The following is a 22,341-nucleotide window of genomic DNA, read 5'->3' as shown; positions in this document are numbered from 1 at the left end:
GAAGCTACAAAACGTTTTGCTTGTCTTACAGCGTTGTATATTAAATACAATTGATCCATATGAATTAAGACAATGCAAGAGAACATTTCATATATACTCTACATTGTTATTCTACTCAAATTTTAGAAAATGAGGAATCAATGGTTCTTTAAATGCATTCATGAAGCTACAAAACGTTTTACTGAACTGACATCGTTGTTGATCAAATAAAATTGGGTTATTTGAGATATGTGCATGCAATAGAATATTATAAACGTCCCAAGATACATCCTGCATTATTTTATTCAAATTTTTGAAAATGAGGAATTAATAATTCTCAAAATGTGTTCAGCTAGCCAGAAAACGTTTTATTGGACTTACATTGATGTAGAATCGAATAAAATCAACATTTTTCAATGTAGTAATACAAAGAAGCAGTTCATCATTTGATAAAATCTCCTGGGCTGGATAAAATAACACCAAAGATGATAAACGAATCATTCTGTTTACTCTCATCTTCAATGCCATTATACGGTCAATTACTGGCCAAAGCTCTTTAAAACCGCTGAAATAGTACTAATTCCAAAATCAGGAAAAAAATCCAAATGAGGTTTCATCATATGACCAATAAGTCTACTACCAATCGTATCCAAAATACTTGAAAGGTTACTGTTACAACAAATTAATTCAGACCCCAATATGGAGGAATGGATACCCGACCACCAATTTGGCTTTCGAAAAGAACACTCTATGATACAGCAGGTTCACAGAATAGTACACTTCATAAATTCCACAATGGAAAGCAAATAGTACTGCACAGCTGCCTTTCTAGACGTTAGTCAAGCCTTTGACAAAGTTTGGCACACAGGCCTGATTTTCAAAATCAAGAAATATCTTCCCATCACCTACCTAAAACTGTTAAAATCTTATCTAAGTGGGAGAGAATTCCGAACAAGAGTGAATGAAAGTAATTCCAATAATTTTCCTATAAAATCTGGTGTCTCAGAGCAGCGTTCTTGGACAAATTTTATATGTGCTATACACAGCAGATCTACCCTCCAATACTAAAACCATCACTGGTACGTTTGCAGATGATGCTGTCATCCTTGCAGGCGAAAATCCAACAATAGCATCTAACATTCTAGAGGTACAACTGAATAAAATCGAGACGTAGTCAAACAAGCATAAAGCCTTCCCCTGGTAATGCGGGGCTCTGTCAGGGGTGACCAACCTTTCTGTAGCTACTCGTGGAAATAACATGAATGTACAAAAAAATAAAAAACCAAATTCCGAGGCTGGACCAAAACATTCATCTCAGTCTGAAGCCGCAGTTGAGGATGGACAGCAATCACCTCTAATCTCGGTCCAACCTGAGGCTGGACCAAAACGTTCACCTCAGCCTGAAGCCGGAGCTAAGAATGGACAGCAATGTTCACCTCAAATTTCGGCCCAAGCGGAGGATGGACAAGGGCCGCCTCAGGAAAATCGGCCAAAGCCCCGAGGCAAAAAGAAGGAGGAAGGCCAGAGAGGCTATTGGAAAAGCACCCGCGGGAACAGCCCCTCCCAAAACAAAGGTGAAGGTGCCCACATCGGAGGCTGACAACGGTTCCACCTCCAAAAGAGGACAGGGACCGACAGCCCCCAGTGTGACGCGCCTTCACCCAAGTATCTCCACGGAGGGTACACCGTGGAAGCATAAGAAGTCACGCAGTGTTGGAAACGCCGCTGCGCATTCCCAAAGCTTCGCGGAAGCCGCCTTAAGACATCTTAAGGTCGCTTTTGTAGATAAGGTAAACCCGTATGGAAAGGTCACAGCCGACCGGGCAAACCTTATTAAACGCAGCCTGATCGAGGAATGGACAGAGCAATCTTGTCCACCTCCAGTAGACAGGTAAAAGCACCTACGTTCAAATCGTGGGCTTACTCGGGTGAAATCATCAGAGTAGTCTGATGACTAGTCTTGCATGGCTGGAAAAGGTTACAACAGGTTTCAACTGATCTCAAACCGTGGGAGGAAGCATCATTGGTTGTTGTCAGTCAGGATAAGTTCTCAAAACTTACCAAAGCCTCTCTATGGATCCTACTAGCACCTCTGATGACCCAGAAAGAGTGCTGCGGAGGTTAACGACGCAAAACCTAGACATGGCAGTTACGAGATGGTGCACCTTCCACCATGAGGTAAAAAAGGATCCTAAAGGACAGCCATGTCATCATCTCCGATTCCGAAGACAAACAGTTACGAGATGGTGCACCTTCCACCATGAGGTAAAAAAGGATCCTAAAGGACACCTGTTTGTCTTCGGAATCGGAGACGACGATGACAGGGCTGTCCTTAGGAAAAGGGCAATGAGGCTGAGCTACACGTTCACCTCATTGACTCTAAAAGCAAGCACCAACAAAGTGAAGGATACCTCCTGAGAACCAGGAACCTCAGACACTCGGCAGCCGACAAAGGTTTCTGAGACTGAGACACCTTAGTCCCGCAGCAGGGAGAAGACCATGGGATGGTGGTCGACGAACTCGTAGGGGATACTCCTAAACGACTAAGGTTGACCCCTCCTCGACCGAGGAGGAAATGGACACCTAAAAGAACCGGAACGATACCTAAGCCATGGGCAAGGACATCGGAAAATAAGGTTAGGTACCTATTCATACTTTGAATTCAATTAAGTTGTGATCAAATCCACAATTAGTACCACATTTTACTATACCGGCGAGTGGTGATTTGAAACCGCCGTTTTTGATTTTTGTATTCTGATTATGTGCAAAACGATTTAAGAGAGATTGGAGTAAAGAGGCAGTTATGAAAGATTTAAACGATAGTAATATGTTCTTTATTGAAAACTTGTTTAACTTAGCAAAAAAGGGGAATTTTCATTTTTTTGTTGATTAGAGACATTTGCAAATAACAATCTCATATCAGCTGTGCAAAAAATTAATATAACACTCAAAAAAAGTCGTGACAACTCTTATTATATATTAAGTCCTTTATTAAATGTTGTCATTTTAATTTTGTATATTTCATTAAATATATTCAACATTAGAACACTAATTTAATCGAGTAAAAAAAAACAAGAAATGATACATTAAATATAATTAACTATAGACACATTTATACAATAATCACAGTTTACAAATCATTTTTTCATATTATACTCCTCCAGCTCTGCAGCATATTTTTCCTTTGATCGTTCATACCTATCTACATAAACTTTTCGATCTGGCCCTGACAAAGTCTTCCATTTGATAGCCAACTGCCTTGTCAGCTCCTGTTTTGAAGGCTCAACTTCACCAGGTTTCAATTCTGCTGCTATTTGTTCCATCAATATCTGTCTTTGTTCTTGGCAAAATTGGAAAAATGGATTTGATGGTCTTTTTGGTGCATTAGGATCTTTTTCAGACTTCGAGGACTTCCTTTTTGTACTCTTTTTCACAGGTTTCTTTTCTACCTTCTCATCTTCATCCACTACTTCTTCTTTGATCTTTCCAGGCAGTATCAACTGAATTGCTTTTTTGTCGTCTTCTTCAACCATACTTTCATCTGTGTTTGGGATAACTGCCCAGTCTTCTTCATAATTGAGCAGTAACCTTTGTTTAAAAAACTTTATGTCTTTCAGTCTTCTTTTCGTCATTCTGTTCAGTTCTTGTATTCTAAATACCAGTATTTCATTAGATCTTTGCAAATTTGAACATTCTTCCAACAACAATTTATATTTTTTATAATAGATATCTTTTTCTAATTGGTCTACATAGGCGCCATCGTTTTCAGATTCATCTGACATCATTGTTGGAATCTTTGATATAATTGCTTTATCGAATTATACGAAAAAAGTGGTTTAATTCATATTAGCAATTAATGTTTTTCTTTAATTTTATTTAGTGAGGTTAAATCAGACAATTGACAGTTTGTTCCAATCGGAGCCAAGGACTTGTACCTATGTGGTTAGTTAACCACTTTAAAATTGTGATATGAAAACTATATTAATATTAAATACTTGTTTTTAAGAAAAAGAGCAACAATTTTTATTGTCATCCCTAGTTCTGTGTATTTGTCTTACCTTTAAATAATTTGTTCAAACTTTTTTTGTATTAAAAACAATAATTAAAACAATCTTTTACTTGAAAAACATTTATTTTTAAAAATTACATTTTTGGTTGCCAGAAAGAGCCTTATAACATTAGTTTTATCACATTTTGACTTACTCTAACACTTCTGTAATGTCCCCTATTTAAGAAATAATGTGAAATTAACATATATCACAGAAACAATTTGAGATTGGGAGTGGGAACACATATCATGTATTTGATTGTATATTTTTTATCGTTTTTGAAAAAAAATCGCAATTTGAATTAATAATATAGAAAGGCAATTAATGAATATCTATATATTATACAATGGGTAGCAGGAAAATAGTAAAAATTATGACCATTATGACATTTGTGACACAATATCACAAATATACACATATTCTGGCTAATTGGCTAAGCCAAAGCCATTACATGATAAACAAAATAAATACTGTATACTGAACGCAGAACAAATTTCATTGTAGGTTACATTTCCCACGTTGCCATATTTCGAATTTAGCAGACCAATACGAGATTTATCAGGTAATTCACATTATAATTTACATTTTATTGAAAATATCAAATGTTGTAAAACACGGAACCTACTATGACGTACAACGATGATTGTGTTACTACATAAACAAGGCAAATTTATTTATTTTATCAAAATTTGTGTAAAATTAGTCCTTTAAGGGTAATCGGAGCTTTTATTGATAACAATTGTATTGAATAATTCTCGATTAATTCTTATTATGTCTGAAATATTAAGCAAGATCTTCAAATTCTTTAAGAAAATAATATTATTGCTCCATTATGTAATTTTTTGCTCACGATCATCCACTATATACAGTCTCTCGCGACAACAACCATCACTACTTAAATTAAATAAATATCTATGAATGTAATAAGCTCAAAAAATCACTACATCGGTAATAATTAGCTAAAAAACTCAAATATTACAGGTGATTCATAAAGAATGTGTGAGAGTAGGTTTCCCTAGCCACCCCGCAGTCCGGATTTGAACCTAATCCTTCCAACCTTTGGACAGTAAGTAATTCCAACAGAAGGAATTCATAATAAATGTAAATAAATGGGTATTACATAACCTAATTTGTGTAAACGATTATCAGATTTTTTGACGTGACAACGTCTTAAATTAGGTTGTGGCTCGGAGTCATTTAAGAAAAAGTGTAACGCCCGCTCACGTCTGTTACAGTGAGTCACCGAACGAGAGAGAGGCCCGCCGGACCGGCGAATGCCTTGCGTCTCTCTCCCACTCAAACATGATCGGTCCGCTGCGCGCGGCACTAGAGAATTAGGCGCGTTGAATCGCTAAAGTTGAAAATCGTTGAAAGTATCGTCAGCTGTGTCTGTAGTGAAAATGTGGAGTGCTTACAGTGTCCTATTTTAGGGGGAACCACCAGTATCAGATATAATTTTAGGAAATTACCTAGGGACCTATATTCTTTTATAATATTGCTATGGATTTATCCATTTAATATTGAGCAATGATTGTAAACATTCTTTATAGTTTAAACTTCAATGAAAATTATTAACTGTGTCTAAAGACATATATGATATGAGGTATTTTACCCAAGAGTATTAAGTATAATGAATATACATAAAAACATAATTTTGTTTTCTTAGGATTTAACATTTTGTCAGCACATTATCTCAAATTCACACTTAAATCAATATGTTTTTACTATTAGGTCTGTTGAATGTTTGTTCTTTACACAAAATTTAGTCTATACTTCATATTTATTAAAGGCGGTAAAATATACATTACAATTCAGTTGTTTATAAACCACTTTCAAAGCATAAAGAACCTTTTAAGCTTTGTTTATATTATTTTGTGTATATTAATTGAGTTAATTGGAGTAGCCCACTTTGATACAAAAATACAGTCAATTTATGGATATTTCAAGGTGACAATCTAAAAAAAGCTGATTTCCTCCCATGCATTTTATTAGAAAAACTTGAAATTTAAAAAAAATTTAAAAATCGTAAGATGTAAGACCTTAATCGTGAGATCGTGAGATTTGTCTTCAATTCGTGAGTAGATTCGTCATTTACAACAACTACAACAATAAAGGTAAATAATTGTACACTAATATTTCATTATCGTAAACTATGATTGATTGATTAATTGTTAGATTGACACAAAAGTTGAGAAACTGAGTTTATAGCGGCAATTCCTTGTTCCTATTGTGCAATTTAATAATATTCATATCAATAAATATTCTACCGAGAAAAAGACGTTGTCACGTAAAATCTTCGCCCGTAAAACCGACTTTACAGGCAACCGATTTTTTTTTTAAACACAATTTTAATGAAAATAATAGGCCTAAGGTAAACATAATTGTTAAGATTTATGGAAAAAATAAGACATTTTTTATACTGTCGTATTTTATAACATTATTTATGAACCACCCTGTATATTCCAAAGCAAATAACAGATTGTCGTCATTATAATAAAATATATTAGATATTTCAAATTAAAACAAAAAAAATTTTTACGGACAAAATAATTTTTTTTCTAATTAATAATTGTTGAAAATAATTTGAAGACTAAGAAATAAGAAAAGTGTCAGTCTTGATATCCAAATAAATGCAGCCGGTTTCAGTCAGTCTTAGTTTTAATACGGCTTATCAATATAATTTTCTAAGACAAATAATTATAGAATTTTTACGTATCTGCCCTATATACGACAAACATATAAATTTGTAGATACTTATTTGTAGAACCCCATTTGCGCCGCCACTGACTCAGACCATACACCGATTCATGACTATATATCTATCTATCTATATAACAAAAGGCTAGGACGACAACACTGTTTGTCCGCTAGGATAACTCCTAACGCCACCTAGGAAAGAAATCTGTACTACCAACTGACATTTCAATCTACAGATTCAACCATATTTTGTTCTTGTAACAATATATTTAATTAATAATATTAGTTACAATCACGGAATATGTTCGAGGAACAACAAGTAGAAAAGTAATCAGAAGAGCTGAAGAAATAATAATAAACACCGCAAGATATTCACAATATAATCCAGAAAACAACACAGCACAACAGTGCAGTGGATGATACATTAAAACCAAACAATTTCCGTTTTACTCAGGCCGACTAAGGAGATACAAAATTAGTAACAAAGGAAAATCCGACAATATGCTTTTTGAGAATGCCGAGAAGGCGTTCTATCGGAAACTCAATTCTACTGCAGAAAGTGCCAATAAATCGTACCCAAGCCAAGAAGAAATCCATGACTTTTGGGGAAATCAACTTTCCACACCAGGTGCTCTTAACACCATTGCTGGATGGATCGAAGATACGGCGCACAACTGCCAACACTTCATAACTGGAAATCACCTGGACCAGACGGTGTTCAGAACTGCTGGCTTAAGAAGTTCTGGAGTATTCGTGAGTGCTTATCAGCATTAATTAATCACACAATTTTTAATCCGCAGGAAATACCATCTTTCCTAACCCAGGGAACAACTTATTTAATACCCAAAGATCAAAATAACACCCAAGATCTAACCAAGTATCGCCCAATTACTTGTCTTATCTACCAACACTGTGCTCTAGACAGTATCATAGAGCCTCAACAGAAAGGGTACGCTAAGGGTTCCATGAGCTGCAAAGAACAAATTATCATCGACTCTGTCATTTGTAACCAAGCATAAAACAAAAAAAAATCTCTTTACTGCTTTCATCGACTACAAGAAAGCGTTTGATTCAGTGCCGCATGAATGGCTTATAGTCATTATAAAAAGATCGCTAAGTACAGGGATCTGGAAATTCAAATACGAAGACAGTGGAGAATGGAAATTACCCAGACAATACCTATCATTCTCTCTACTACTGGAGTCATTCCGAAGAACCTCCTAGAAAATATAAAAAAGCTAGGTCTGAATGAAGATCTCTACAAAACCATGCAGAAAGGTGTACTACTCTCAACGTCCAGATGTGTACGAAAATTTTTGGAAAATATTTCAGTGTACCAAGTCACATAGGGCTCGATAACACGGGAAGAGTCCCACCAGAGCTCAATCCTTTTGATACCGTAGGTATCTGGGATGAGTGAATTTTCCCCTTAGAGGAAGTGTGAGCTGTATGGCTAAATCTGAATTAGTTACATATTAATATAATACAATTAAATTTTTGGATCTTTCAGAAATATAACTCACAACTTACAGAGAAAAGCCAATAATCGAAAGCTTTGTGTGATCTAGAAGTAGAAGTAATTTGATATTTTGAATATCTTCGAGATTTGTACCTTAGGAACAAAATACAAACATTGGAGAAAGGGCACTGATGTATGAAACGAACTCATTTTTCATTACTATACCAGAAACTTTTCACCTTGCCCTCGTAATTCAACAGGTCAGTAACTTTCCACTATATTTTCACGGAATGTATGTTATATAATATGGCAGACACGTACAAATAATTATGTCTAACTTTAGCACAGTAAGCACTTGTTAAATCGAATTACAAAAATTGCTGAAATCTTCGAAACGAAAATTTATGATAGCATACAATAATCCAGGTTGAATTCCATCATAGATCTGTGAGTACTAACACATCTTATACATATTCTTGTTTATTACCGCTAATTTTCGCCGGATCGTAATAACTTATCAACATTTCTGTATTGAACAATCAATCAAACTCATTTTTCAGTTACTGTTATCAATTCTTGTTCTTTGTTCCAAAATATTTCGTTAATTCTTTAATACATCGTATATTACATTAATGTTTCTGCTGGTCACAATTCTTTCATCATTTATTTACCAATTGAGCTCAATTCTTACCTCACGTCATTTATTTGATGCTAGAACTCAGTGTTTACTGTTATTAATTCTCGCATCATTTATATGGTTGTTCAGCTCAGTATTTGTCCGAAAGTACTTGCTATATTAATTCTGAATAGCATTAATGTAGTGATTTTGCCCAAAAAAAAATGGTGGTTCTGTTGTTTGATTCTTATATTTTGTCCAAAAGCATTTGTTTTCCAATTGTGTTTGCTCTCTCTTGCATGAATTCTTTTTACAATTTTCGAATAATTTATTTGGTGGTTCAATTCTTTTTGACCAAAAGTATTTGCTATATCTTAAACTATACCTATCATTAATTTCGTGATTGTACTTGGTTTTGTTTAAACAGTACTTACTTTATTCTTGCATCGATCATTTATTTGATGCTTTAGCTCCATTTGGTACAAAAATTATTTACTATAATCTGATATACTTCACTTATTTATTAATGACACACTTTTTGTTTTTTGTGATTGAACTATATTTGGTCCAAAAATTTGCTCTATTCTGAATGAAACCATTACTTTGGCGATTGTGTACTGGTTTGTCCAAAAGTATTGGCTCTGTCCAGAACTATATCTTTAATTTGGTGATTGTGAGATTTAATTTGGTGATTTTGTCCAAATTTTTGGTGATTTTGTTCAAAAAATGGTAGTTGTTGTTTGATTCTTGTATTTTGTCTAAAAGTATTTGTTTTCCAAAGTATTTGATCCCTCCTGCATGAATTATTTTTAAAATTCTTGAATCATTTAAGTGATTATTGTTTTATTTGCTGGTTCAGTTCTTTTTTGTCCAAAAGTATTTGCTATATCCCAAACTATATCATTAATTTGGTGATTGTACTTGGTTTTAATCAAACAGTAATTACTTTATCATTGCATCGATCATTTATTTGATGCTTTAGCTCCATTTGGTACAAAAATTATTTACTATAATCTGATATACTTCATTTATTTATTAATGACACACTTTTTGTTTTTCGTGATTGAACTATATTTGGTCCAAAAAATTTGCTTTATTCTGAATGAAACCATTACTTTGGCGATTGTGTACTGGTTTGTCCAAAAGTATTGGCTCTGTCCAGAACTATATCTTTAATTTGGTGATTGTGAGATTTAATTTGGTGATGAGATTTAATTTGGTGATTTTGTCCAAAAAATGGTAGTTCTGTTGTTTGATTCATGTATTTTGTCCAAACGTATTTGTTTTCCAACGTATTTGCTCCCTCTTGCATGAATTATTTTTAAAATTCTTGAATCATTTATGTGATTATTGTTTTATTTGCTGGTTCAGTTCTTTTTTGTCCAAAAGTATTTGCTATATCCCAAACTATATCATTAATTTGGTGCTCCATTTGGTACAAAATTTATTTACTATAATCTGACATATTTAATTCATTTATGAATTACACACTTTTTGGTTTTTTTCAATTCATGTTATCCTTTATTTAGTGATTGAACTACATCTGGTTCAAAAGTATTTGCTCTATTATGAATTAGATCATTACTCTGGCGATTGTGTATTGGTTTGTCCAAAAGTATTTGCTCTGTCCTGATCTACATCATTAATTTGGTAATTGTGCGATTTAATTTGGCGATTTTGATTGTTTTCTTAATTTGGTGATTCCACTCCATTTTGTCCAAAAGTATTTGTTTTACAAAAAACATCTGCTTTACTCTTGCATTAGTGCTTTTCCAATTCGTACATACTTGATTTGGTGATGACCGTAGCTTTATTTGTTGATTTTGTACTTTTGTGTCCAAAAATATTGGCTCTATATCGAACTACATCAGTAATTTGGTGATCTACTTGGTTTTGATCACACAGCAATTGTCCAAATTTTTAGGGATTTTGGTTGTTTCATTCTTGATTTGGCGATTCCACTCTATTTTGTCCAAATGTATTTGTTTTATAAAAAAACGTTTGCTCTACTTTTGTATCCATTTTTTTCCCCACTTATTACATCCTTGATTTGGTGATTGGAGCCTTTATTTGTTGATTTAGCTCTTTTTCTGTCCAAAATATTTGCTCTATCCCGAACTAAATCAGTAATTTGGTGATGTACTTAGTTTTGTTCGAACAGCATTTACTTTATTCTTGCATTGATCATTTATTTGATCTTTTAGCTCAATTTGGAATAAAACTTATTTACTATAATCTGATATACTTCATTTATTAATTAATTAAACACTTTTTGATTATTTGCAATTCTTATATCCTTTATTTAGTAATTGAACTATACTTAGTCCAAAAGTATTTGCTCTATTCTGGATTATATTACTTTGGCGATTGTGTACTGGTTTGTCCAAAAGTATTAGTTCTATCCCGAACTATATCATTAATTTGGTGATTTTGCCCAAATTTTGGTTCTTTTCCAACGTTTACATCCTTGATTTGGTGATTTGAACATTTATTTCTTGATTTAGTTCTTTTTCTGTACAAAAATATTTGCTTTATCTCAAACTATATCAGTAATTTGGTGATTGTACTTGTTTTGTTCGAACCGTATTTATTTTATTCTTGCATCGATTATTTATTTGATGTTTTAGCTCCATTTGGTGGAAACCTTATTTACTATATTATAGTATATTTCTTTTATTTATTTGTTAAATACTTTTTGCTTATTTTCAACTCTTATATCCGTTATTTAGTGATTGAACTATATTTGGTCCAAAAATATTTGCTTAATTCTGAATTACACCATTGCTGTGACGATTGTGCACTGTTTTGTCCAAAAGTATTTACTCTATTATTATCTATACCATTAATTCGGTGATAATATTCCATTTAGTTCAAAAAGCAAATACTCTATTTGTGTATTTATCGTTTACTAGATCTTTTAGCTCTGTTTTTCAACGACGTTCAACATCATTTTTTGGTGATTGGGAATACTTTTGACCAAAAGTAACTGGTCTATAAAAATATGTAAATGTATGAATGTGTTGGCAAAATTGCAAACTGGAATTATAAAATTACTTTTAGTGGTTTTGCTTAGTTTTGTCAAAAAAGTATTCGCTTTATTCTTACATCCAACATTAACTAGGTCTTTTAGCTCTATCTTCTCAGACTAACATCCCTTTTTGGTGATTGGTTACTGTTTTGTCCCAAAAGTAACTGCACAAAATTACTTTCAGTGATTTTGTTTCATTTTCCAAAGAATATTTGCTCTATTTGACATCCATAATTTTTTACGTCTTTTAGCTCTATTTTCTTCTACTTACATCCTGTTTTGTTTATTACTTTGGCAATTATGCTCAGTTTTGTTCAAAAAGTATTCATATATCCCCCAATTACTGGGTGTTTGGTGTTTTAGCTCCGTTTACTCTGTTGTCACATCTTTTATTTGGTAATTATACTCTATTTCGCACAAAAGTATTTGCTATATTCTGAGTTACACCATTTCGTTGATAAAAGTGCTGGATTTTAATCAGAACTATTTATCGGCACACTTTTCATTGAGCTTTCTTGTTTTTTTTTCCACTTCTTACATCCTTTATTTGGAGATTTAGCTATAATTGTGTTCCAAAAAGTATTTGTTCCATTATGGGACTTCTTTTATTAGCTATCTCGTCGATTAAGTATTATTTCTAATGAATAAGACGAAAGTGAGGATAATTCAGAACGAAGTCTTCTGAATACGTTAGTACTTGAGTAATATGTTAAGTTTCACTTTTATGCGGATCAACTCAGTCACAATTCAATGAACACTTTATTAGGCCTGACTCTGCCTTTTAAACACAAACAACGCTCTAATATTACCTGCAGAATTATGCTATCATGACGTTTCAAATAACGGCGTAAATTTTACAAAATATAAAAATTTTGATTCTCGCTGAATACGTTTTCCTCTTTCGGGACTTACCAATTACCCCGCCAAGCATCAATCAATAAAAACAACCTTTTATAAAACTTCCGTGTTAACTAATCATGCGCTGTTTTGTACACTGTTACTGATTGCAATAACACACGCTCCAGCCCGTCCGGTGATCAACGGAGACAGGGTGTTCCATTCGTTAGCGTTCGGATCATATTGCTCCACGGTGTGAAGATAATGGCTACCGTCGTATCCTCCGATTGCGTAAAGTTTGTCGCCGAAGCGACATGCCGCCACTGCGTCTCTCTTGCTCGAAAGTGACGCTACCGTTGTCCACGTATCGGTTTCTGTACATAAAAAAACAGATCAGAAATCATTCAATAGAAAACACATTAGTCGCTATGTTCAATACTTGTTTTGGACAAGTTGTATGAAAATTGGTAGTAAATTTATTTCAGATTCGAGACAGCCTATTATCGCTTTTTGTCGATAATAATATAGAAATTCAGTATCTGTTCACAAAAGATCCGGTTCGAAGGACCATGTTTTTAACCGATTCCGATTAAACCGATTTAAATCGTACTTACAGCAACAGTGATCAAATAAATTTACTACAATTTCCCCAAAACGTAAAAACATTTAATATTTTTCGCATTGATTTAGCACGGAAGCCGATTTGATAAATAATCACTTACTCGGGTCATATCTCTCCACACAATCGAATCTAGAAGCTGCCGGATTATTGGCTGGAGCGTCTTGTCCTCCCATAGCGTACAGATATCCGTTAACGACAGCTACACCTACCCCACCTCTCCTTCTTGTCAATGAAGACACCATGGTCCATTTATCAGTATGTGGATCATAACTTTCGACCGTTCTAAGACAAGATGCTCCGTCTCGACCTCCTACCGCATACAGTTTTCCACCCAAGACTGCTATACCAGCTGAACAACGTTGGTTTTGCATTGGCGTCACGTATCGCCAGTTACGGGCCACTGGGTCCCACCTGAAAAGACCCATCAATGGAATTTCTGGTGAACATTCACGAAATATGAATGATTTAAAAAAATATTCGAAGGTTATGATATTTTTCAAAACGAAAGCCTTCAAATTGGTTTTTGAACCCTCCCTAACTTTTTTATATTGTTTTAACCAGATATAAAGATTAAAGTACAAGTAGGTGAAAAAATATCCAAAATAAACCTCTGGACTTACCTTTCGACTGTGTTAAGATAACTCCAACCATCATGTCCTCCCACCGCATATAAAGTTCCACCTAAAACAGCTACTCCCAAACCGTGTCTGTGAGTATTCATGGCAGCAAGTTGTGTCCAAGAACCGCTCTCCATATCTAAACACTCCATGCTGTTTAGCGTTTTCAAACCGTCCCTGCCTCCTACGATGAGTAATCTAAAGAGTAGAGTAGAGTAGAGTAGAGTAAATTTTTATTTGCATAAATTTTTAAACATAATTGAGCAAATAACGTCACATTATTCATTACAGATTAAAAAAAATATATACATATATTGACATTACACATTTAAAATATATTAACATTACAAATTAAATATGCTGATCAAGGAGGATAGGCCAGGTACTCCGCCACAGTGTAGGGCTCAATGTCAACTAGGTGTTGAAAAACCTTTCTTTTAAAAGCTCTATAGTGCGTTTCCTGTTGAATGTCAGATGGTAGACTATTATAAAATTTAACACACGCATACAAAGGACTTCTCTCTGTTATAGACAATCTGTGAAGTGGCAAATTCAAATTAAGGCTTCTTGTATTATATTCATGATTGGGAAGCAGGTGACAATACAAAGAAAAATTTTTAAAAAGGAACATAATACATTTTAATATATAGATGGCTGAGAAAGTGAGTATATTGAGTGATTTGAAATCGGTAAAGAAGAATACAAATGTGTGAAATCAAGCAGTGTTTTCTCTAACGGGCGCTGTGTTGTGTGAGAAGATTTCAAGGTAAAATGGGATCAATGTAAAAGGCAAATATTGAAAATTTTTGTTAGTAATTCAAATAATTACGTCAAACAAATTTTGAAACAAATTATTGTAAAATTACAATAAATCGGTGACTTACTTATCTCCCATTAATGCTATACCGAACTGCAACCTTCTCCCGTTCATATGGTGTGCCACCGTCCAAGCGTCGCATCTAGGATCGTAGCTTTCGATAGTAGTTGCTCCTTTGTTTTTATCCATGCCTCCTACCACGAACAGTTTGCCCAGAGTTGCTTTTCGAGGTCTTGTTCTCGAGCTGGCCAGTTGAAGGCGACGTTCTGGCAAGAGGTGCCACTTCATCGCCTCCATTATTAGTTTTTGGCATGTGAGGTCACCTTAAATGGAATATTAAAGTCACGAGTTTGGTTGATAAAGAAATTAATGAACTAGCAATGCCTACTTATTCAATACTACATTTAAAACTAAAATTTGTTAGCCAAGGCGTTATTCTGATAGAAAATCACTTTAGTCCTTACCAAATTTGGCCGTTTATGCTTGATTTTGTTACTAAACCCACCAAAAAATTCGCTAAATACTGGCCATTAACTATTTTATTTTTTTTTTTCTTAATTAATCAACCAAGATAATTTCTATGATAATCTTCAAATGCAGTTGCCTGCTATAAAAAGTCTTCCATCATTATAAAAGAGAACAAAAACTTGTTTGTATAATAAGGACAACCTGTGAAAAGGTTGACAGAAAAACTGAAATGATTCTGAGGCATTACATATACAAAAAATTTTTTTATTTCCCCAAGTTTGCACCTATCAACATTTCCTGAATTAACACCATCTCTGCTTGGCAAAGTACTGATTTCATCCTCCTTATTCTACAATTTTTAGTCTGGCTATCTTCTCGATGATGTCAGTCACTCCGGTTCTTCTCCTGATGTCTTCGTTGGTTATTCTGTCTCGCAGAGTTATTCCTAACATGGACCGCTCCATTCTTCTCTGCGTGACTCTGTTTGGTAGCTGCTGCTTTTGTTAAGGTAAGTGTTTCTGCTCCGTACGTCAAGACTGGGAGGACGCACTGGTCAAATACCTTTCTCTTTAGGCATGTGGGCAGCTCACTTGAAGATGGGCAGGACACATAGCCAGAATGACAGATGGGCGATGGACAGAGAGGTTATTGAAATGGAGGCCAAGGGAAGACAAGAGAAGCGTCGGTCGACCACCTACAAGATGGACTGACAATTTAAGAAGACTCAATAAAAACTGGATAAGAGCGGCGCAAGATATACGGGGTTGGAAACATGAGGAAGAGGCCTATGTCCAGCAGTGGACTCTTGAGGCTGGATGATGATGATGATGATTCTACAATTAAGAGTCAAATTTCCTATCCATCTAAGTTTCTAAACCTATAATTATGTGGTGATCATTTTTTTGGTAACAAAATTAATAAAAACCAATACAACACAAAAAAGTCCTCTTAAAAAAAATTAATGTGATTTTCTTACCTTCACAAACTGGTTCAACTTGGTCTGTCAGAAATGCCGGATTTAACAAAGGTAGTTTCACAAAACCCAGCAAGTGGCCGATGTGCTGACGCCTAGAATCTGTATCATACTGAATCCAGCTCATCAATGCCTGGAAGATGTGTTCCTCACAGGTCACATTTAAATCATCATTGTTCAATAGTGTTGCCATTTGGTCAACATTGAGCTGAAGGAACTCCTGATTTCGTATAACCTAAATAAAAAATATACTGTATGTACATAAGGTCCATAGTCTTGTAATAAAATGAAACTAAATTTATTTTAGCCTGTATTCATTTGACTTATTAGAAAACGTTTTCTGTATGAGAAAGGAGTCTTTAGAGTTAGATGTAATGCACAGGATTATTTTGCAACAGAGGAAGACCACCTGCATGATGACAAGATGATCTGCAAAGGATAATGAAAAATTCGATCCATACTGCACAAGACTGTGGACTCTGGATACAAACAGGGAAAGCCTATGTCCTATAGTGGACTTAAAAATGGGCTGAACATGGTGATGATGATTTTGCAACAAAAACAAATTATGGACATTATCTAGTATATTAATGTGAATAAACTATGGTTTATTACCAATACTAACTAGCCAATTTAGATGTGCCACAAGAAAATACTTTCAGAACCATATATATGGGCATATTAGGTCGAGATAGTTATTGGAGTCTAACCTTAGTAGAAAGTGTGAGTATAATGTGCCCCAAACAAACAAACTGATCTCTAAATTTAATTTTTCTTGTGTATATGAAGTGTTTGACACCCTGTACATATATTTTCAAAATTTGGCACTTACTTGCATAAAATGTTGACTGGTATAAGCATTAGCTTCTTGCAATAAACTTGAAATTGCTTGATGCTCTGCAAAAACTGCTATTCCCAAACAATTGCTAGGATGTAGTTGATGAGCTAGAAATCTACATAAAAAATCATATTACTGGCTTTTTTTTAATGAATATTAGCTAATATTGAGTTATTATGCATATTAAATACTGTTTTGATAACTTTTTTCACAAAAACTGTCAGTGCCATAGTTTGTATTTTATATTTAATTTCTAAATAAATCCAAGAACCCTCCTAAACTAGCAGAACGAAATGATAAGATGGAAAAATACTTAATTTATTGTTTACTATTGACATTATTTGTTACTTTTCTTCTTTGGTCCACATATTATAATGGGAATAAACCCTTAAAATAAGTATGTTTTTCTTTCGTCACTTCACTTTTTGTCACTTATTCATCAAATATTTCCTATCCTGCTTATTCAATGTTTATCCTCTAGTGTAAATTTTCAATCCCATATCTTCCCTTTATTCCTGGACCCAAAACCTTAAGTTCAATCAGTTATTCCCAGTTCACAAATTATAAATCTTGATCTATCATATACTATTGCTTTTCTAATTACTTATTATATACCCCAGATTATTAATAGCCAAAAAATTTAAACAGACCTTGAGCAGGCTTCCACCACTTCGTGTAACAACATTAGACAAGCTGTAGATAACAGTGTTTCCACATTATCTTCCCTTATTTCTATGCATCCTGTATAACAATAATTTACAACTGCTTGTAATATATCTCCATTCACATTTACCAACGTTATTTCAGACTCATCATTGTTACTTAAACTTCCTGTAAACATTGCCGAAAAATATTCACTAGCCGCAGAAAGCACCAACCTAAAAAAGAATCAAAAATTTTAAAAATGAAATATGAATAAAGCAGTCCTAACTAAAATTCTATTTAATACATATGAAGAAAAATTGATAGCTTGAAAAATTTAGCCTTAAAGGAGAAAGAAACGAAAGAATGAAATTATGTATTTGTAGATATATTTCGTAAAACCCGTAAAACAATAAATTAGGTGGTATATACAAAAGAATTTTTTCACATTCAAAAAAGCTATATTACTATTATTAGCTAAAAACTACTGGCAAGATAATAAAGTTAATGTACCAAATAAATGTTTAAGTTGTGGTAAAAGATTGCTAAGAAGGATGTATTTACCTGTGTGCTTGCACTCGTTTCCCATTGGATCCCGCAATGAGGGTAACATCACAAAGTTTTCCACCTTGAAGATAGTTTTTCATACATGCAAGACTATGCTCAGCATGACCTTCGCATCTAAAATGTTCTAGTTGGGTTGAAGACATCGTTGAACACAAAGACATAGACAATATACTAAACTCACTCGATAAATTATTAATACTTCCTTCTAAACTCATAGTAACCGAATCTTTGGAGGGGCTTTCTGCCAGAGACATTTCTATATAATTATAGAATGCTTCACTGCGAAATTTTGCTTATTTTAGATTTGAAGGTTGAGTAGCATTGTGAGCGATGTTTTTGGAAGGTCAGTGAACTCGGGATAAAGAATTCTCTTTTGCAAATATACAAAAACTGCAATATTGCCTCAACTTTAACAAAGGTTTGTTTGTTAGGTTGTTTTATGCTTTCTTAAATGTCAAATTGACGGCTGATTTGTTGTTGACGTCTCATGTCTCATTTTATTGTCGTTACTTAGAGATGGAATTTGCCGTTCCTAAATATCGATCATCATTAGGTTTTAAAGTATAAATAAAACCATCGAAAAAGTCATAATTAAGTAGGATGGGGATTTTACATTTAAATGCAGATGATTGGCATTTCAGCGATTTATAGGAATCATAAATTTCAGTGCATGACATTTATTTATTGAAATAGGAACAGAAATGTGTGCGCGTAAAAATCGTTGGTGTAACGATGAATGCAACAAAAGAAAAAAAAATGAATCCTACAGAAAGATGCTTACCCAAAGTAGAACAACTGTAGAGAATTACCAGACAAAGACAAGAAAAGAGGATACGCAAAAGAAAAAAACGACACCACTTAAATAAGGAACTTAAATATATAGAAAACCTCAACAGAGAGAAAGAATTCAGAGCATTCTATAAGAAGGTTAACATCACCAAAAAAGAATTCAAGGCAACCACAAGACAATGCAGGAGTCAGAATGGCGACGTATTAACAACAAGGAAAGATGTATTGAATAGATGGGTGGAAAACTTAAACCATGCACTTAATATAGAGAAAGAAGAAGAAAACCTGCAAGACGAAAGAGATGAGATAAGGAAAATAGACGAAAGGGAAGAGAAACCACCAACGATTCTTGAAGTTAAAGATGCAGTTAAAAAACTAGCCAGAAACAAATCACCCGGAATAGATAATCTCCCAGCTGAACTATATAAAGAAGGTGGCCATGATACCATAATGGTATTACAGCAGCTTATAAAAGAAATATGGACACAGAAATCCCTCCTCAATGATTGGAATACTTTACACCATACACAAAAAAGGAAATATCTTTGATCTATCTAACTACAGAAGAATTACGCTTCTACATGCAGCGTATAAAATATTTTTCACAGTACATGTACACAGTACTATGTCACCGTATGGTACCACATGCAGAACGGATAGTAGGAAAATACCAGGTTGGTTTCAGAGGTGGTAAATCGACAAGTCATCAGATTGCGACCCTGAAACAAATTTTGGAAAAAAACACTGGAATATGGCATTGATAATCATCACATATTTATAAACTACAAAGCAGCCTACGACTCTGTGAATAGAAGAGAAATGTTCAAAGCAAAATTGGTAAATTTAACAAAACTGACTCTTGGAAAATTGAATGTAAAGTACGGAATTCAGGGGAGCTGTCTGAACCTTTTAAAAGAAATAACGGGCTGCGCCAGGGAGACCCTCTCTCCTGTATACTGTTCAATCTGGCTCTGGAAAAAGTAATACGTATGTCACAAATCACAACCACTGGCGTATGTAGCATTAAAAGAATCAGCTACAAAAATGTATTTAATAATAAACACTAACAAAATGAAGTATATGAAAATAAGCACGCAATCACAAATCCTACGACCATTTGTTATATAAAACAGCGTCATCGAAGCAGTGAACGAATTTGTATACCTGGGAGCGCCCCTAACACTGAAAATAATACTACTGCAGAATTTACACGGCCTACAGATACTTTTTTGGGCTCAATCTCCTCCTTAAATCCACAATTATATCTAGAAATACAAAAATAAAACTATACAAAACAATAATACGCCCAGTCCTAACATATGTTTCGCAGACCTGGACTCTAACAAAAAATAATGAAAACGTGTTATGATGTTTCGATAGAAAAGTACCAAGACGAATCTATGGAGCAATGAATGACAATGGAGTGTGGAGAAGACGATAAAACCTCGAACTTTATAGAATACACCAGGAACCAGATATCGTAAAACATATTAAGATAGGACGTCTGAGGTGGATAAGACATGCAATGCGGATGGAACAAAATGACCCAGCTATATAAATATGGGAATACGTGCTTGGCGGAGAAAGGCGATGGATAGGGAATGATGATATATATATATATATATATATATATATATATATATATATATATATATATATATATATATATATATATATATATATATATATATATATATATATATATATATATAGCATATCATCATCATTGGCTTTTACAACTCTTCGAGAGTTTTTGCCGCGTTTACTATTGCCTTCCATTGATTATTGATTCCGATCCTGTGCTATTATTTCCCATGGCCTTACTTCCATCTTCTCCAGGTCTTCCCTGACTGCGTCTTTCCACCTTTTTCTAGGCCTTCCTGTCGATCTTCTACCATCTGGTCTTTCCCAAAATACATTGCTAATCAGTCTGTCGTCATCACTCCGTACCACGTGGCCTGCCCATCTTAATCTATTGGCTTTTATGTATCTTACGATGTTTCCTTTCCCGAAGAGAGTCTCTATTTCATTGTTGTATCTGCTCCTCCATTCATTTGTCACGCTGTCCCTGCAAGGACCATATATAATTCGCAGGATTTTGCGTTCCCATACTAATAGCTTATTGATTTCTTTCTTTCTCAATGTCCATGTTTCACTTCCATATGTCACTGCTGGTCGTATTATGGTTTTGTACATTTGGATTTTGGCACGCCTTGAGAGAAGCTTTGACCTCATTAGATGTTGAATGGCAAAGAATGATTTATTCCCCGCCAGTATTCGTATTTCAACCTCCCGTTCTCCTGTGTTTTCAGTGGTAATTGTTGCTCGTAGGTATTTGAATTCTTTGACCACCTCAAAATTATGATCGTTTATGGTAATGTTTTGTCTTATTCGCTGTCGTTCCTTTTTTGATACGGCCATGTATTTACTTTTTTCTTCGTTTATTTTCAGGCCTACGCTTAGTGTTGCTTCTTCAAAGTTCGATACTATATCCTTAACTTCCAGTGTTGTCTGTGCTACTGCATCTACGTCATCTGCAAATGCGAGAATAATCTTTGCTCCTCTGGCAGTTATGTCTGGTTTGACTCTGGTATAGATTTTTCGCATTGCATATTCCAATGCTAGGTTAAATAGTAATGGGGACAGCGGGTCTCCCTGTCTGAGTCCGGTGCTTATGCCGAAAGCCTTTGAAGTTTTGCCTCCTATTCTAATTTGTGCAAAGGAATTGTTGACACACATTCGCGCAATCATGGTCAGCTTCTTTGGTACGCCTAACTCCATCATTGCACTCCACAGTTTTAAGCGATCTATGGAATCATATGCTTGTTTGAAATCTATGAAGATTTGGTGTACTTCTTTATTATATTCCCAATACTTGTCTAGCATTTGTCTGATAGTAAATATTTGATCGATTGTTTATCTTCCAGGCCTAAAGCCGCATTGGTAATCGCCAATAATTTCCTCTGTATATGGCAGTAATCGTTTTAGTACAACTGAAGCTAATATCTTATATGTAGTACCGATTAGTGAGATTCCCCTGTAGTTGCCACATGTATCCTTTCTGCCTTTTTTATGTATTGGCACGATAATACAGCCACTCCATTCTTTTGGCATTATTTCTTGTTCCCAGGCTTCTTTCATTAATTGGTGTATTTTAGTTCTAAGTTCATGCCCTCCTTTTTTAATCAGTTCTGCATCAATATTGTCTAGTCCCGGGGATTTGTCATTTTTTAGGGTTTCTATCGCCGTGATAATTTCTTCCAGGCTTGGCGGTGGTACTTCTATCTCGCCCGTTTGGTACTCACAATTTGCTTTATTTCCATCCGCGTCTACCTGGACATTT

The 22,341-nt window shown here is 34.5% G+C and overlaps 2 protein-coding genes across 2 annotated transcripts; both read right to left on the bottom strand.

The window, feature by feature from the left end:
• Positions 1 to 3,058: 3,058 nt before the first annotated feature.
• Positions 3,059 to 3,869, bottom strand: LOC140438542 (uncharacterized). The gene has a single exon (XM_072528202.1). It carries the CDS (start codon positions 3,762 to 3,764, stop codon positions 3,117 to 3,119), a length of 648 nt encoding a protein of 215 aa, XP_072384303.1. The 5' UTR covers positions 3,765 to 3,869; the 3' UTR covers positions 3,059 to 3,116.
• Positions 3,870 to 4,103: 234 nt separating this feature from the next.
• LOC140440328 (kelch-like protein 5) lies at positions 4,104 to 18,661 on the bottom strand. Its single transcript, XM_072530761.1, has 8 exons — positions 18,207 to 18,661; positions 17,651 to 17,878; positions 16,995 to 17,115; positions 16,166 to 16,397; positions 14,789 to 15,044; positions 13,908 to 14,102; positions 13,388 to 13,698; positions 4,104 to 13,039 (listed from the first exon to the last, which is right to left on the bottom strand). Exons 1-8 carry the CDS (start codon positions 18,461 to 18,463, stop codon positions 12,804 to 12,806), a joined length of 1,836 nt encoding a protein of 611 aa, XP_072386862.1. The 5' UTR covers positions 18,464 to 18,661; the 3' UTR covers positions 4,104 to 12,803.
• Between the last annotated feature and the right edge of the window lie 3,680 nt (positions 18,662 to 22,341).

This window comes from Diabrotica undecimpunctata, chromosome 4 (genome assembly GCF_040954645.1).
Source record: "Diabrotica undecimpunctata isolate CICGRU chromosome 4, icDiaUnde3, whole genome shotgun sequence".
Classification (NCBI taxonomy): domain Eukaryota; kingdom Metazoa; phylum Arthropoda; class Insecta; order Coleoptera; family Chrysomelidae; genus Diabrotica; species Diabrotica undecimpunctata.
This window is presented reverse-complemented; position numbering and strand designations above follow the sequence as displayed.